The sequence below is a fragment of the Erpetoichthys calabaricus genome, chromosome 14 (assembly GCF_900747795.2).
Source record: "Erpetoichthys calabaricus chromosome 14, fErpCal1.3, whole genome shotgun sequence".
In the NCBI taxonomy this organism is placed as follows: Eukaryota; Metazoa; Chordata; class Cladistia; order Polypteriformes; family Polypteridae; genus Erpetoichthys; species Erpetoichthys calabaricus.
Window position 1 is genome coordinate 16,009,661 of NC_041407.2, and position 17,751 is coordinate 16,027,411.

Below are 17,751 nucleotides of genomic sequence, written 5' to 3' on the forward strand. Positions count from 1 at the left end.
TACTAGCTTAGCAGACCCTGTCTCACATTGCACTCAGCACTTTAGTAATTTTAATCCTGTAACTGAGCAGGAAGTCTTAAGTTTAATTTCTAAAATGAAGCCCACTACTTGTTCCCTAGATCCAGTGCCAACAAAACTAGTAAAAAGTGCAATGGATGTTCTTGCAGCGCCTATCCTAAACATTATCAAAAGTTCATTATTGCATGGCACAGTACCTGATGCACTAAAAGTGTCAGTCATTAAACCATTACTTAAAAAGTCAGACCTTGACCCACATATACTAAATAATTATAGGCCTATTTCAAATTTACCGTTTCTCTCTAAAATACTAGAAAAAGTAGTCGCCAGTCAGCTTCAGACACACCTTATGCATTACAATTTATTTGAGAAATTCCAGTCTGGTTTTCGCACTGGTCATAGTACAGAAACGGCTCTAACACGGGTTGTAAATGACATTCTGATATCCTCTGATGAAGGAAACTCCACTGTAATTATGTTGTTGGACTTAAGTGCAGCATTTGACACCATCGACCACTCTATTTTACTGCACAGGCTAGAAAATGATGTTGGGCTTACAGGCACCGTGCTCGCTTGGTTTAGTTCTTATTTATCAAATCGATTCCAATATGTACAGAAATGTGCTGACAGTACTCCATCATTATACACAGAAGTTCAATATGGTGTCCCGCAGGGCTCAGTACTGGGACCTTTACTGTTTTCACTTTACATGCTTCCACTGGGATCTATCATTAGGAAACATAATGTTAATTTTCACTCGTATGCAGATGACACCCAGTTATACCTTTCATTTAAATCAAATGAAGTTTCTCCAATGTTGTCTTTAATTAGTTGTTTTAGTGAATTAAAGGAGTGGATGAATAAGAACTACTTGTCTTTAAATGCAGATAAAACAGAGATGTTAATTGTTGGAGGGAATGATGCTGATCACAACAATATTTTGTCATCATTTAACTCAGTGGGAATCCCAGTCAATTTTACTGAATCAGCCCGCAATCTAGGAGTTATCTTTGACTCTAGCATGTCATTTAAAGCGCATGTTACAAAGTTGTCCAAAACATGTTTCTTCCATCTTAAAAATGTTAGGAAATTAAGGCGCTTTTTAAATAAACAGGATTCTGAGAAACTAATTCATGCATTTATCTCTAGTAGGATTGACTACTGCAATGCGGTGTTCACTGGATGTTCAAACTGTTCTTTATACAGCCTCCAGTTAATCCAAAATGCGGCTGCGAGAATTATTACAAGAACAAGAAAATACGAACATATAACTCCAGTTCTTAAATCCTTACACTGGCTCCCGGTTAAGTTTAGGGCAGATTTCAAAATCCTTCTTTTAACATATAAAGCATTAAATGGTCGAGGTCCGGCTTACTTGTCTGAACTTATCATGACTTACAAACCAGAGCGCACATTAAGATCTCAAGATGCCGGTCTGCTTATGATTCCAAGGATTAATAAAATAACAGTGGGAGGTCGAGCTTTTAGTTACAGGGCCCCTAAACTGTGGAATGGTCTGCCTGCTACTATAAGAGATGTCCCTTCGGTCTCAGCTTTTAAATCCCGGCTGAAGACTCACTACTTCAGTTTAGCACACCCTGACTAGAGCTGCTGATTAACTGTACAGACTGCATCTCTGTTGTTAGTCATTAGCACTTAAACATAAGTAACATGACAGTTATAATTGTATACTAACCCTCACCTATTCTGTTTCTCTTCTCAGTACTCAAATGTGGCACTTGGTGCCATGGCCCACCTGCCAAGTTGTTTTGCCTGCCTAAGGAAAAGTCATCTCTGATGGAGGATCGCAGGAATCGTGGGAAAGAGGGGTCCTTTCATCGGATTGGCTGGCCCAGCACTGTTTCAGCCGTGGAATGGCCAAATGGCGGAGGCAGCTTGAAGGATGAGGTCTCCAGGACTCTATACAAATCCAAATCTTATTATGGGATATATCATCTACTGTTCAATTGTGCTCTGTACTTCTAAAATTTATATTTTTTATTTCTTACTATATTGAGAAATTGTTCTGTTCTGTGTACTGCATTGTGTTGTATTGACCCCCTTCTTTTGACACCCACTGCACGCCCAATCTACCTGGAAAGGGGTCTCTCTTTGAACTGCCTTTCCCAAGGTTTCTTCCATTTTTCCCTACTAGGTTTTTTTTGGGAGTTTTTCCTTGTCTTCTTAGAGAGTCAAGGCTGGGGGTCTGTCGAGAGGCAGGGCTTGTTAAAGCCCATTGCGGCACTTCCTGTGTGATTTTGGGCTATACAAAAATAAACTGTATTGTATTGTATTGTACTTTTCCAAAAAAATACATTTATTCATAATGTGGGACATTCACATAACTGAATTATTAGGACCAGGCAAACGCTGAGCAAAAACTATCAAGGCAATCAAACATTTTTGTGCCAAGGTGGACACACAAATAAAATCAGCCCCTACCTGTCCTGTAAAGTTTTATGTCAGATGCAGGCATCAGGGCTATAGGTTGAGTGGCTGGTTCATCAATGGCTGACAAATCTTTTGGTGTTTCTGTCATAGCCATTAAAGCCAGTCTCCTCAGATGGAGAAGTGATTGAAATGTTGGCTCCAGTCGTTTTCTCGGTTGCACACCATTAAATATTGAGTGTCTCATTTGCGCCTGGGCGTTCATCTACATCTAAATGAGGCTTTTTGAACAACTTTGATATTTCTGTTTGCTTTGCCATGTCAGGAATAATCCCACAAAAGAAGATGGTGTTCATTGAAAATACTCAATTTAGCAACTTAAGGTTCTGTTAACTGTCTAATGACTACAACCAATCAGGTTACACATCCACCGTAACACCGTCCCATTTATCTGTTTATTGAAGATTCAGTAAACCAATGGGATTTGACATAACACTCTGAAACCGAAGGAAAGATAAAATAACAAATTCCCAATTGATTACAAAATTTAACGGAAAATGTCACATACAGTGAACTGATTGGCTGGGCCTATGACCAATCAGGGAGGGCCTGGGCCCAGCCAGGCCTACCCTTCCCTACACTGCTGCTATGGAGTCCTGAACTATTCATTTGTCATCCTCTTCTATTGGAGGATCTGGACATCCATGCTGTTTCAGATAGCTGTGAAGAGCAGCCATTGCAATGGTGACAATTCAGTCTTATTGGTTTGACTCTTCCAGACACCAAAATGCTCTCTGCTGGACCCCTAGTGCACATATGGGCCTGGTTGCAGCGCCAATTGCGCAGTTATTGTTGGGTGCAAGTATAGTGTGAACAAAAACTTTAGATACCTGCTGTTGCACACCAACATGGTGGCAAAGTTTACGACTATTTAAGGGTAAACACTGACATGTGGAATAAATGACCACGTAGTTTGGCAAAGAGTAGGGCTTTAGGGACCCTGAAATCTCATCTTGATGTTATTTTGGTCAAACCAGGTGGATAGGACTGGTGGGCTTTGTTTATCTCAATGGCCTGTTCTCGTTGAACATTTTCTGATGTTCTGATGTTTTAGTGCAATTGTCTGGGTGCCCTCTGTATAAGCAGACTACTATTCTTTGGTTGAGAATGCTTTCAGGATGGGATGGCACCTTGTCCAGGGTTTGTTCCCACCTTATCTCAAATGCTTGTTGGGTATTCAGTGAAAACTTTGACCTGCATAAGCATATTGGCAAATGCATGGAGATGAATGGAGCAGCAATGGATGGAGCGGCCATTTCCAGACTACCGTCACGTTAATCTTAACCTGTGTGTTTTATTTGTCCATCATACCTCTCATCATCTGAGCTTTACACATTAATTCTACTATTTTAAGGACTTCTAGCGTGTTAGAATTCAGTACATTGACCCGTGTTGTGGTTTCTCTTGCGGAGGATCCCGCAGAATGATTTTAAATTGTGCTCGCTTCTAGCTCTCTCCTGTCATGATGGCTGCATTAACACATCCATCTGCCAGCACCATGCTGACAAAGCCTGTTCGTCACAGCAGCCCCACGCAGGCCCTAGGGTGCTGGCTCTTGAGACCCAACACTTTGGCAATTTTATATTCCGCTGCTCTCAGCAAATGCTCTGAAAGCAAAATAGCTGACAGCGAGCAGCGAGGACTGAGCGTCACCATCCAAGGAGAACGTAAGCATTTGTTGTGTGGAAATGGAGCAGGCTGAGGGTTAACAGCACATTTATACCTTTGATCACAAACTGGGAACATTTACACATCCACAGTTCACACAGCTCAGGTGCGATCACAAACTGGTGAGCCTGAGCTCCTCGACTAGTGGTGGTCACATAGGAGCACATGTGCACCTGCCTCTCCATGTCACAATCGAATCAGCCAATCATGTGGCAGCAGCACAATGCATCAAATCCTGCAGATGCACTTCATGTTCACATCAAACATCAGAAAGGAGTGATCTTAATGATTCGACTGGGGCTTGATGGTTGGTGCCAGGCGGGCTGGTTTGAGTATTTCTGAATCTGCTGATCTCCTGGGCTTTTCCCACAGCACAGTCTCTGCAGTTTACTCTGAATGGTGCAAAAAAAAACAAAAAAACATTCACTGAGTGGCAGTCCTGTGGACAGAAACACCTTGTTGATGATAGAGGACTGGAAATACGTGTGTGTGTGTTTGTGTTCACGCTGGTACTCTGTCCAGGAATTGTTCCTGCCTTGTGCCCAGTGCTTGCTAGGTTAGGTTTCATCTTCCCCGTAACTCTGCTCTGGGTAAGTAGGTTTGGAAAACAGATGGACGGATTAATATTACAGTTTTAAATTAATAATATCTCTCTATTCTAAAAAAAAAATCTTGGGAGGGATACAAGGGAGACGAGACATGATTTTCTCTGGGACACTTTAACGTCCCGCGAGACAAGGCAGTGAGACAAAAGGACAGCTGCTGTACAGGCTTTTAAATGATTGACGTGCAGCAGAACAAGCAGAACAGCAGCAGCAGCAAACCAGCAGCTGATCCGACCGCAAACTCCTTAGCGTGCGTTCAGCCACTGCCTTCACAACACGAGCAGTGTTATACGTCCACGAGTAAGACATTTAACCACACCCCGGGGCCGGAAATAAAGGACAAAGAATAGATGACAAAGTAGAACGTCGTAAAGAATTCAAAAATGTTGCCACGGTACACATGCACAGCAGGTCTTCTCGAAAGACACTTTGAAGTCCCACGAGACAAAGAAGTGTGATTAAAGGACAGCTGCTGTACAGGCTTTTAAATGATCGTCGCGCAGCGCGACATGCAGATCATGAAGCTTGGCACTAGTAGCCTCGGTGGGGGGGGGGGGGGGAAATAACTCAGTCACTACAGCTTTATTACTGGCAAATATCAAGAAATAAAAAATGAATGAAATTGAAAATAACAATCTCTTTAAATTGAATATCCAGATAACCAAACTCGTGGGTTGGCGAGCGAAGTAAGCAGGGGGCAGAGCACCCTAGTAATAATAAAATCTGAAATTGAGCTCTCTCAATGTAGTGTTCTGAAATGACCTGACTACTTACTCTCACATTTTGCTCTGTGTTTGTAATATTTCTATTGTACTATTGTAATGTATTGAGGATTACTTGTGTTTTGTTCTTTGTATTGTATTTCATTTACCCCCTTTTTTGACACCCACCGCACACCCAACCTACCTGGAAAGGGGTCTCTCTCTCTCTGAATTGCCTTCCCAAGATTTCTTCCAATTTTTTCCCCTACAAGAGTTTTTTTTGGGAGTTTTTTCTTGTCTTCTTAAAGAGCCAAGGCTGGGGGGCTGTCAAAAGGCAGGGCCCATTAAAGCCCACTGCGGCACTCCTTTTGTAATTTTGGGCTATACAACAATAAATTGTATTGTATTGTATTGTATTGTATTGTACATGGGCCGTCATTGAACTGGAATCAAAATATAATAGATAGATAGATAGATAGATAGATAGATAGATAGATAGATAGATAGATAGATAGATAGATAGATAGATAGATAGATAGATAGATAGATAGATAAGAGAATTAAGCGTAGTTGGCAGGATTACATAGATAGATAGATAGATAGATAGATAGATAGATAGATAGATAGATAGATAGATAGATAGATAGATAGATAGATAGATAGATAGATAGATAGATAGATAAGAGAATTAAGCGTAGTTGGCAGGATTAGATAGATAGTGTCACACATGTGCGAGCAGGAGGCAACTAAAGGATCAGAGTAACGGTAATAAAACATCCAACCAGGGGGTGGCGGAGTGCGCTGACTGTCTTTCTCAGTTTCCTACAGACCTTTCCTGGGAAATCCTGCAAGGTTCCCGCACCTCAGAAGACATTATTTCCGGAGCTGGCCTCTTTGCTGATGTTACTTCCGGAGCCGGCCCCTTTACTGATGTCACTTCTGGTTCTTTTGATGACATAATTTCCTCTATGGGCCTTTAAAGCCTCCATCTTTGTCTATTGTAGTCAGTTCAGTTGTGGACTATGTTCTATGCACATCGTGCTTAAAAAACTTAAACTTTTGCAGCTGGGAAAACAATATACGGGTGGCTGCCCCAAATCTTTATGATGTCTATGTTGTATTAGTGTCACAATAGATAGATAGATAGATAGATAGATAGATAGATAGATAGATAGATAGATAGATAGATAGATAGATAGATAGATAGATAGATAGATAAATAGATAGATAGATAGATAGATAGATAGAATTGGGCTTTTAATACAGAGAAATGGAAAAACAAATCCACACCTGAACTCCTAAAACGAAAGAGAACTTCTGATTTGGTTAAAGATAAAAACAGAAGTTCCAGTCCCTGTGAGACACTATACAGGCATATTACTGTTGGTATGAAGGACCCCCAGTCACATTTATTGACACACTTCTGCTGAATGATTTGTTGTCTGAAAGTCCTCAGTGCTGATGTGTCACAAAGAGGATGTGCAGCATTGTTCATAATGGCACTCAGTTTTGTCTTCATTATCTATTCCACTACCACCTCCAGCGGGTCCATAAGGCATCCCCTAACTGAGCCTGCTTTTTTAGTTAGATTATTGATTTGGTGGGCTGCTCCTGAAGTGATGTTACTGGCCCAGCACACCACACTGGCCATCACTGAGTTATAGAACATATAAAGAACATTAAAGGAATGCAGTCTCCTAAAGAAACGGAGTCTGCTCTGACCTTTCTTTGATAGTTCCTCTGTATTACGAGACCGGTTTAGTCTGTCGTTGATGAAGACCCCCAAGTTCTTGCGAAGCCAGTTTGTATGCCCTCATGCTGTTCACACACAGGTGCACATTTGTTGTACTGCCACTCACACCTGCACATTTACTCGCTCAGATCTGAAGTTGATCTCTCTTGCAATGCCCAGGATGTGTGTGGATGACTGACAGATACAGCGAGAACAGCTGATCATTGGTGTTCTCGTTTGTCACCATAAATTAATAATTATAACAAGACCTTTGGTTTCTCATTACTTTGAACTATTTAATAAAGAGAAACCAGCCAAGCAAGCAGCCAGTGACTTATGAAACCCAATAAAGTCCAGGCAGCAGTTTCTTCTGCTATTCACTCTTGTGTGCCAGTCCTCTTATTTTTCTTGGATGTCTGTTAATGGTGAGCACATTGTTAAAAAAAAAGAATCGAACGAATGCTTGAAAACAGCACACTTTCTAGCTCATTTCCTCGTGAAGTTCATTTTTGTAGATTTCATGTGTTCGTTAGCGTACTTGCAGTTTGGAATTTGCTGTGCCAATATTTGGATTTCTTTTTCTTCTTTTGCTACAGTGTAAGTCGGCATCATATGTTTTACCTTCACATTTTTTTGTGCATCGGGTCTCCTTTTAAAGAATGTTATATTTAAGAAATCTGAATTAGAATTAGCCACCGATCCTCCACACCAAACAGTATGTCGGATTGTATTTTGCAGATAAACCTTTAATTGAAATGATTTTTTGCAGCTACTCCATCAGATGTTTGAGAAACAAGAGGAGACCGTTCAGTCCACTGAGCTCATTTAGTGCTCGGTTCGGTTAGCTAATAGCTGAGTTCTTCCAGTATCTCATCCTGATTACAATATGCTGCAATATTTGAATGTTGTGTTTGAAGATTGCAGCTAACGGTGGTGCTTTCTGCATTGTCATTGGCTTTGTGGGGGGCACTGGAAAACCAGATAAGGCAGGAAATGAAAAGGAGTTGTGCGCTTAGGCTGCAATAATAAACTGCGGAGAAAAAACATCTGCCTTCTGTGCCTCTGACTACCACCACATGAACCCAACGTCTCACAAACAGGACAAGTCGACGCAACGTTTACATCACTTGAGTTGGAACCCACGGCCTACGAAAGCCATCTCAGCTGCCATGAGCCTTTGGGGGCTTTGTGTTTAACTACATGATTTCTATAAAATGCTATTAACACCATGTACTCTACTAATACATGTAATGATGTTCTGTTATTGTTGCTTTTGGAGATGACTGACTCAACAAAAAAAATGAATACATAGAAATGAGGATAAATATTTAAAAAAAGTTGAAAGCACACCACCTTTGTAATTCCTGAATGCGCCTGAACGTCACACCATTTTCAGACTTGTTTTTTAAAATTGTGTCTACCTAAGGCACGCTGTCTCAAGGTGCCAAACATATACAGATGAAGAGTACGCTGGGAGCCCTGGGGAGACGGGCACCTGCCTCCCTTAGGCTCTCATAGCGTCTCAGTGGCAGGTCTGAGCTGATGGTCTTGTACTTGCCGGTATTAGAGAAGTGTGAATCGGTTACAAACCTCAGGAAATAGCTGCAGAACAAGAAGAAGATTTGGGACCGGGTGTCTGTGGGCATTTGGGCCTATTCACCCAAAAGAGCATTTATGAGGTCAGGTACTGATGTGGGATGAGAAGACCTGGCACACAAATACCATTGTAATTCATTCCAAAGGTGTTCAGTAGACTTGAAGTGAGGGGTCTGTGCAAGCCACTCGAATTCCTGTGTGTCTTTATGGACCTGACTTTGAGCACAGGGGCACAGTCATGTTGGAACAAAGGAGGAACTTCAACAAACTGTTACCACAAAGATGGAAGTACTCAGTTGTCCTGAATGTCTTTGTATTCTGTAACATTAACAGTACCCTTGGAACCAAGGGGCCAGGCCCAAACCTTGCCATTAGCCCTCCTCCACCAAACTTTGCAGTTGGCACTATGCAGTCCTGAACATAGTGTTCTCCTGGCATCCACCAAACTCAGACTCATCCATCAGACTGCCAGATAGTGAAGTGGGATACAACATTCCAGACAACACATTTCTACTTCTCACCTGGGAAGAGTGGAGGAGACAGAAGGAACTGGGATTGTGTTTGTGTGGATTTTGTGAAGAGAAGCCTGAGTAAGGGGCTTTAGTGAAATAAAACAAGTTTTGAACCTGGGACTGGAGACAGAGTGGTTGTGTCTGGGGTTTGGGGTTCTGAGACTCTCTGACACTCAATATCTATCTATCTATCTATCTATCTATCTATCTATCTATCTATCTATCTATCTATCTATCTATCTATCTATCTATCTATCTATCTATCTATGTTGCTGGAGTATGTGAATTTCCCCTTGGGGATTAATAAAGTATCTATCTACTGTATCTATCTATCTATCTTATCCTGCCTACTACGCTAAAATTAAAATCTATCTATCTATCTATCTATCTATCTATCTATCTATCTATCTATCTATCTATCTATCTATCTATCTATCTATCTATCTATCTATCTATCTATCTATCTATCTATCTTTGCTGCTGGAGTATGTGAATTTCTCCTTGGGGATTAATAAACGATCTATCTATCTATCTTATCCTGCCTACTACACTAAATTTAAAATCTATCTATCTATCTATCTATCTATCTATCTATCTATCTATCTATCTATCTATCTATCTATCTATCTATCTATCTATGCTGCTGGAGTATGTGAATTTCCACTTGGGGATTAATAAAGTATCTATCTATCTATCTATCTATCTATCTATCTATCTATCTATCTATCTATCTATCTATCTATCTATCTATCTATCTATCTATCTATCTATCTATCTATCTATCTATGCTGTTGGAGTATGTGAATTTCCCCTTGGGGATTAATAAAGTATCTATCTATCTATCTATCTATCTATCTATCTATCTATCTATCTATCTATCTATCTATCTATCTATCTATCTATCTATCTATCTATGCTGCTGGAGTATGTGAATTTCCCCTTGGGGATTAATAAAGTAATATCTATCTATCTATCTATCTATCTATCTATCTATCTATCTATCTATCTATCTATCTATCTATCTATCTATCTATCTATCTATCTATCTATCTATCTATCTATCTATCTATCTTATCCTGCCTACTATGCTAAAATTAAAATCTATCTATCTATCTATCTATCTATCTATCTATCTATCTATCTATCTATCTATCTATCTATCTATCTATCTATCTATCTATCTATCTATCTATCGTATCCTGCCTACTATGCTACAATTAAAATAAATCTATCTAATCAATCGGATGGTGTAAGGCAGGAAGCACTTTGCAGGGCTCTCTATAAAAGGTTTGAAAATACTACTGTTATTTTAAACAAGCATCCTTTATTTCATATAGTGCCTTTCTATAGTGAACACCTTCCTTAGGCACTGTACAAGTACACAACTACAGCACAATTGTTGCATACATTCTCTTTTTTTGTCACAATTGGGAGTACAAGCAGGTCAAGTGAATAACGCAGAGCCACATGTGTCAAACAGAAATGAAGGTTGCATTGAACTGTTCTTTTGATGTACAAAGTCAGGTAAGCCTGTATTGTTTATTTAAATTGGATTTTTTTTTAATGTCTCCAAATGCCATTTGACACATCTTGTGTTCAGTTTATTCATATTAGAGACAGTACCAAGCATGTCAGCAGAAATATTTCCAGATGTGTAACATGTGAACATTTTGAAATATAAATATTTGCTTATTAATTTTATTATATAGTACATTTCAAAATCCCTTAGATTTGCCTGTTTGGCTCCCCATAATATGAATGAATGTGGACAAATTCTAGCCTGATCTTCTTAGTGGGCTCACTGGAGGCACCCCCAGTACATGGAGCCCCTAGCTCCTTGACCAATGCTTTTTGTTGGGCCAGGACACCTCAATAATTATTAATCCCTTAGATGACTAAGAAGGCCACTCCAGAGGTCCAACTTCATGCTGTATATTTTTAATTGTGCCTGTATTATTATTATAATTATAATTTGTATCTTTCCTATGGCTACGAAAGACTACAAAGATGTTTGACTTCATCACAGCCCATGAGATGTTCTAAAGCACACCTACTAAGTCGTGCAGCCAGATCAGAACTGGTGCCCCTGTCGTATCTGAATCTGTACCCCAGCGTTGCTTCAGGGTCTTCCCTTCAGACTCAACTGGATTCAGACCTGCCTTCCTGTTCCAGAGTTACACACGTTTAGGAAATAATGTGTACCAAACCTGCTAACTGCAATATGTCCAAAGACCAAACATAAAGCCATTCTGTCTTTTTTGATTGGCAGCTCATCACTTCATGCTGAGATGTTCTGGGACTCGCATGGTAAATATTGAACCACCCGATATACTGTATATGCACACAGGAGTGTTTGTCACTTTGCGGTAGGGGACAGCGTTTGCTCCCCTTCTCTCTTCATGCAGTGATTTGAGCTTAACTGAGAGAGAAGGCTCTCGGCAGCACAGACAGAGGGGTGCGACTTTGGATACTGGAGGGACGTGGAAGATTACGGTGAAGATACAGGGGGCTTGGTTTAGTCTCGGAGCGGTGAAGGTGGCGCTTTAGTCACAGCAGCCACACGAGTGACTGCTGCTGGAGAGGCGTCACTGTGTCATTATATATATCAAGCCATGGACGTGAGGAAAGAATTTTAAACAATTGTTTGCTTTTCTATTTTAAATATATTATTAACACATGTATCTATGTATTGATAAAGCACACATTTAAAAAAAACTCACACATTTAGGAAAACTTTCACTACCAGAGAATAGTTACATCTGTTCTACTCAGAGAATGCCAGGTCAGAACTAGAGTTGGATCTGAAATTAAAAATTCGGACTTCGGTACCGTTATCAGATTTTGTACCTTTGGTACTCAAATCAAATCAAATCAAATAGCCTTTTATTGTCAGTTCACTATATGTGCAGAACATACAGCAGAATCAAAATACTGTTTCTCTCTCATCTTCTAACAGAGCCCCTCTTTTCCCCTGGCTCCCAGCAGCTTCGTCCCCCCGACCCGCCTAAATGCGCGTCTCCATGTGCCAACCACCTCCGTCACACGCCACATGTCAAAATGAGGAGCTGGGCACTAATATGAAACGCCCCCCTTGGTGAATTGAGCTCCATAAAATATAAAAATTATATTGAAGAGTCAGATGTTTGTTCACTTTGGAGTTCCAATCGCACTGATATAAGACAGACAACGAGGGTTCTGCGCGAAACCGGCACCAAAATTAGCATGATGCTGGTAGTACCGTTTTAAAATTTGTGCTTTTTTCGGTACTTTTTCAGTACTGCGCACAATTAGTCAGAACCAGAATAAATTAAGAACTGGAGCCTGCTGGGAGTCTGCCAGGACAATAAACCAAGTTTCCCCTAACCTTAGTGCTAAAGTTCTGTTCAGACGGGATTAGTTTTACACCTGGAGGTGGGATTATGTCAGCATTTGAGGTGGGCCGGTAGGTCGCGGTACTTTATACCGGCATTTCTTGACTTGCGGTATGATGTGCCTTTTATTTCGTATGTGTCTCGTACCGGGGATTAAGATTTGGCCCCTGAGGGTAGGGAGGCGGAGGGAGGGCGTCCAGGGAACATGGGATCACGAACGAGCACCCAGTCACCTTTCACGTAAAGGCATTAAATATTGTACCCTGAATTACAATACACTTGCTTATTTAACCAACCGAACTGCCATCTGGGTTTCTGTCAAGCATTGGCAGTCGGGAAGAGGGGCCGAGGACCAAATATTTTTGAAATGATGTTTCCTTTGAACATCGTCCACTTCCCTCACGGGCGGTGAAGTGTAGTGTAGTGCGGACTTTCGCTTTATCATTTACCACAGCAATATGTCTGTTTGCACCTCCGTAAAGGGGAACCTCACCCCCCTTCTTTTCAATGTGCATATTAGGCCACCTCTCAGACCTCCGAGGGGATACCCCATATTACAGAGCACACACAACAAGGAGTACCGGCAGTTCTTTTCTTTGGACCTCCGTAATTTTACTCTCATTGGATTCGCTCAAATGACAGGACTTTAATGACATGTCGATTCCCCCCAGACTAGTTTACCCTGGGGTTATTCTTAATGGACTTTTTACAGAACACAAAAGGCTTGGCTAAGATGTGGATTGCGCAGTCCGTAAAAAGTTACTTACATGAACGATTTGGACAAACTAAAAATAGTAATAATACGAGGGGTGTACAATTATAGACTGGAATTTTCATGCTCTGTTCTTATAAATAGTGCAAGGTAGACATGACTTATTGGACAAACGCATGCATCTTTAACTTGTCGTTAGTAGTGCGAGCTGCTGTTTCCCCCCTTCCTGTCAGTTGTAATCAACATGTCGGAGCAGGAGGTCCACAGTAGTGCTCAGCAGCGAATTATTACATTTTTGACAAATGAAGGAGTCGTTCCATCTCAGATTTATTTGGGACTTAAAAATCGGTTTGGGGATGAGCGTCTCTCTCAGTCTAGCGTGTATGATTGGTGCGAGTCGGGAAAAGACTTGAAAACGAACCAAATGTTCATCAGCCAAGAACCTCAGCCAATGAAGACAAGCAGACTTGCATGATGTTGAAGCACTTATTCGAAAAAATCTGAGAATTGCTGTTAGAGAAACCACTGAAAAACCTGAAATAAGTCCTGGGAGTGTTAAAACAACACTTAAAGATCATCTTAAATTGAGTAAAGTGAATGCTAGGTGGGCTCCCCGCTTTTGCGAAGCCTGAACATGATGTCAGAAGATTAGTTGCAGCCACACAACTTTGGCAGCAAAACTTCTACTCTTCTGGGATTAACAAGTTTCCTGAGCGCTGGAACAAGTGTATTGCTGTGGCAGGAGACTACATAGAAGAACAGTGTGGAAGTTGTTTCATTGTATTCAATAAATAAAGTGTAGCTCATAAATTCCTGTTTATATGTGAACGCCACTCGTAAAATACCTCACCTTCATGTGTAAAACTAATCTCATCCAAATTGGACTTATGAGTGAAATGCCGAGTTTGTAGAAGGCTTGATGACGTAAGTTGTGCCTATCAGGATTGGTCAAAGTGCACAAGGCCTAAGAGAGGAGTTAGTGGCCTAAGAGGGGATGTAGAGTCCTATGAAGGGAGTTAAAGGCCGAAGAGGGGAGTTAGTGGCCTAAGAGGGGAGTTAGAGGCCGAAGAGGGGAGTTAGAGGCCGAAGAGGGGAGTTAGTGGCCTAAGAGGGGAGTTAGTGGCCTAAGAGGGGAGTTAGTGGCCTAAGAGGGGAGTTAGAGGCCTAAGAGAGGAGTTAGAGACCTAAGAGGGGAGTTAGTGACCTAAGAGGGGAGTTAGTGGCCTAAGAGAGGAGTTAGAGGCCTAAGAGAGGAGTTAGAGACCTAAGAAGGGAGTTAGTGGCCTAAGAGGGGAGTTAGAGGCCTAAGAGAGGAGTTAGAGACCTAAGAGGGGAGTTAGTGGCCTAAGAGGGGAGTCAGAGACCTAAGAGGGGAGTTAGTGACCTAAGAGGGGAGTTAGAGGCCTAAGAGAGGAGTTAGAGACCTAAGAGGGGAGTTAGTGGCCTAAGAGGGGAGTCAGAGACCTAAGAGGGGAGTTAGTGGCCTAAGAGGGGAGTTAGTGGCCTAAGAGGGGAGTCAGAGACCTAAGAGGGGAGTTAGTGGCCTAAAAGGGGAGTTAAAGGCCTAAGAGGGGAGTCAGTGACCTAAGAGGGGAGTTAGTGGCCTACGATGGGAGTTAGAGGCCTAAGAGAGGAGTTAGAGACCTAAGAGGGGAGTTAGTGGCCTAAGAGGGGAGTTAGAGGCCTAAGAGGGGAGTTAGAGGCCTAAGAGGGGAGTTAGAGACCTAAGAGGGGAGTTAGTGGCCTAAGAGGGGAGTTAGAGGCCTAACAGAGGAGTTAGAGACCTAAGAGGGGAGTTAGTGGCCTAAGAGGGGAGTTAGTGACCTAAGAGGGGAGTTAGAGGCCTAAGAGAGGAGTTAGAGACCTAAGAGGGGAGTTAGTGGCCTAAGAGGGGAGTTAGAGGCCTAAGAGAGGAGTCAGAGACCTAAGAGGGGAGTTAGTGACCTAAGAGGGGAGTTAGAGGCCTAAGAGGGGAGTTAGAGGCCTAAGAGGGGAGTTAGAGACCTAAGAGGGGAGTTAGTGGCCTAAGAGGGGAGTTAGAGGCCTAACAGAGGAGTTAGAGACCTAAGAGGGGAGTTAGTGGCCTAAGAGGGGAGTTAGTGACCTAAGAGGGGAGTTAGAGGCCTAAGAGAGGAGTTAGAGACCTAAGAGGGGAGTTAGTGGCCTAAGAGGGGAGTTAGAGGCCTAAGAGAGGAGTCAGAGACCTAAGAGGGGAGTTAGTGACCTAAGAGGGGAGTTAGTGACCTAAGAGGGGAGTTAGAGGCTTAAGAGAGGAGTTAGAGACCTAAGAAGGGAGTTAGAGACCTAAGAGGGGAGTTAGTGGCCTAAGAGGGGAGTTAGAGGCCTAAGAGAGGGGTTAGAGACCTAAGAGGGGAGTTAGTGGCCTAAGATGGGAGTTAGAGGCCTACGATGGGAGTTAGAGGCCTAAGAGAGGAGTTAGAGGCCTAAGATGGGAGTTAGAGGCCTAAGAGAGGAGTTGGTCCTTACACTACGCCATCTCACTGCTCCAAGAGAAAGCCTCAGGGAAACACAAGGTCCGCAGAAGCTCAGTGTTTCTCTTATGCCATCAGTTCCATTCAAAGACCACGCTGGAGGAGCTTACTATGAAGAGCTGGGAGCCCCGACTCCTAGTAAGAAGACCTGCTATCCATCTAGGTTCTATTGCTGCGATTTGTCACACACATTACTTGCGTTCTGTTTTAGGCCCATCAGGAATGTTAACCTAAAATGAATGAATAAAAGTGTAAACCTTTTCTTCTGCTTGTTTTGGTGCTCTCTCTGGTCACCTGGAGTTATAAATGTGAGGGAAGAGGGGAAGGATTTAGTCACAGTAGCTGTCATGGTGACTGTAAGAGGAGATACAAATGGTCTTTGTGAGGGCAAGCATAGGGAGAGCTACAGTAGGGTTTTGGGACACTGTTCTGGTCTGAAAGTGAGAAAAGGTAACCCTAAGGTCCTCCCACCATAGAAACAGCCATACATACAGAAATGTCATGCTTTCATCCATTATGTCTGCAGTAGAATCGTCACTCTATGTCACATTTCTTATATATGCTGAATGTAGAGTTCTTCACTGCTCTGAACGTCTAGTCTTTATAAATTAATTTAAGCAGAAGTTTTTGGTAGCTTAGACTCAACTACAGCACGTGTTGTCATCATCTCGGGATATTTCTATCTCCGAATGCCAGCGTTTTGAGGTTTCCAGTAGGAGTGACATGGGAGAGCTGTTTCAGTTGGCCCAGTCCACGGGTCATGCGGCTAATCCTCCCTATAAAAGGGCCAGGGATCTCCATTATCTCACTGCGCGCCCCTGTTTCTATGCTTTTCAGTCCCCATTGTCTTTCCATTTTACAACACTGCACCCGAGTGCGCTTGTCTCAGCGTTTTTTAAATTTTTTTAAATTCCTGTTTGTTTTTCTTCCAGTCTGATGCAAGTGGGAGTAATTGGGCCGATGGCTTCCTCCCGTGGCTCCACTTCTCTTGACGAGTTTCAAAAAAGGCTTCTTTTCCTCTGCCTCCCTTGTTGTGAACGTCTCTTTGTGCTTTGACCGCTGAGCAGATTTGGGATTGAAAGAGAGACAGAGAGGGTGAGGTGGGGGAAGACGAATTGTTGAAGGGGAAAGTTATCTGGAGCCAAAAGGGGGTCCGGCAAGGTGATCACCAGTGGGCCTTGGAGTAGAAGGTGTTACCCTGAAAGAGCAAAAAGAATCCAATCAGTCATCAGCACACTTCATGAGGAGCCCTTAAATGATCTCCTTTTAAAGAAAAACATGAGGGAAAGGAGACAGCATAGATAGAAACGTGAATGGACTTCAGTTGGGGAGAATGTGAAAGAATGAGAAAGCCACACTAGAGATGAACGTCTGTCATTGCTAAGCTCTTATTGGTTTTATAATGGTGGCACAAGCTGCGACCTCACAGCTCCAACAGATGGAGCTCAAATCCTTGCCTGCTCACTACCTGTGTGGTACTTGCATGTCCTCCCTGTGCCCACTTCTCTTTCCTTCAGGTACTCTTATTTTTCTTCCCACATCCCAAAAATGTGTTTTCTAGGATAACTGATGAATACAAATTGGAGTGAATGTGCCCTTATGTTTGCTGGGATGGGTTCAAACCATGGGTGGAGTTGGGGGGGGAGGTTGGGGCAACCATTATTTTGGAGTAACATGCTACATATTTACATCATAAGTCATATCAGATATCATAAATTGTTACAACTGTCACGCATGGGTGCATAGGTGGCATCTTCAAGGCTTTCATACCCATCGTAATTCCATCCCTACCTGTAGATTGGTGCTGGTGCCATCATTTACATCTCACACTCTTTTGCCCTGAGATCTGAAGACCAATGGGGTGGAGGAACTCTTATGTCATTTCCGTTTCCACCG

General features: G+C 42.2%; 1 protein-coding gene and 1 long non-coding RNA gene across 17 annotated transcripts in view; both read right to left on the minus strand.

Moving 5' to 3' along the window:
* Positions 1-14,416: 14,416 nt before the first annotated feature.
* On the minus strand, positions 14,417-15,607 carry LOC127525876 (uncharacterized). 15 transcript variants are annotated; one of them, XR_007933453.1, is made up of 7 exons: positions 15,588-15,606; positions 15,508-15,547; positions 15,308-15,347; positions 15,228-15,267; positions 15,008-15,127; positions 14,568-14,607; positions 14,417-14,507 (listed from the first exon to the last, which is right to left on the minus strand). It is a non-coding gene; the product is annotated as an uncharacterized LOC127525876 (long non-coding RNA). The 15 variants fall into 15 exon arrangements; XR_007933459.1 differs by lacking the exons at positions 15,508-15,547; positions 15,588-15,606 and adding exons at positions 15,368-15,407; positions 15,568-15,582 and having other exon boundaries at positions 15,308-15,327; XR_007933451.1 differs by lacking the exon at positions 15,228-15,267 and having other exon boundaries at positions 15,308-15,387; positions 15,588-15,605.
* Positions 15,608-15,804: 197 nt separating this feature from the next.
* gprc5c (G protein-coupled receptor, class C, group 5, member C) overlaps positions 15,805-17,751 on the minus strand; it is a 56,474-nt gene continuing 54,527 nt past the window's right edge. For both annotated transcript variants that reach the window (XM_051918970.1, XM_028818947.2), the window contains exon 4: positions 15,805-17,053. In XM_051918970.1, the coding sequence (XP_051774930.1) occupies positions 17,021-17,053 (33 nt within the window). In that variant the 3' untranslated portion in view covers positions 15,805-17,020. The remainder of the gene's footprint in view (positions 17,054-17,751) is intronic.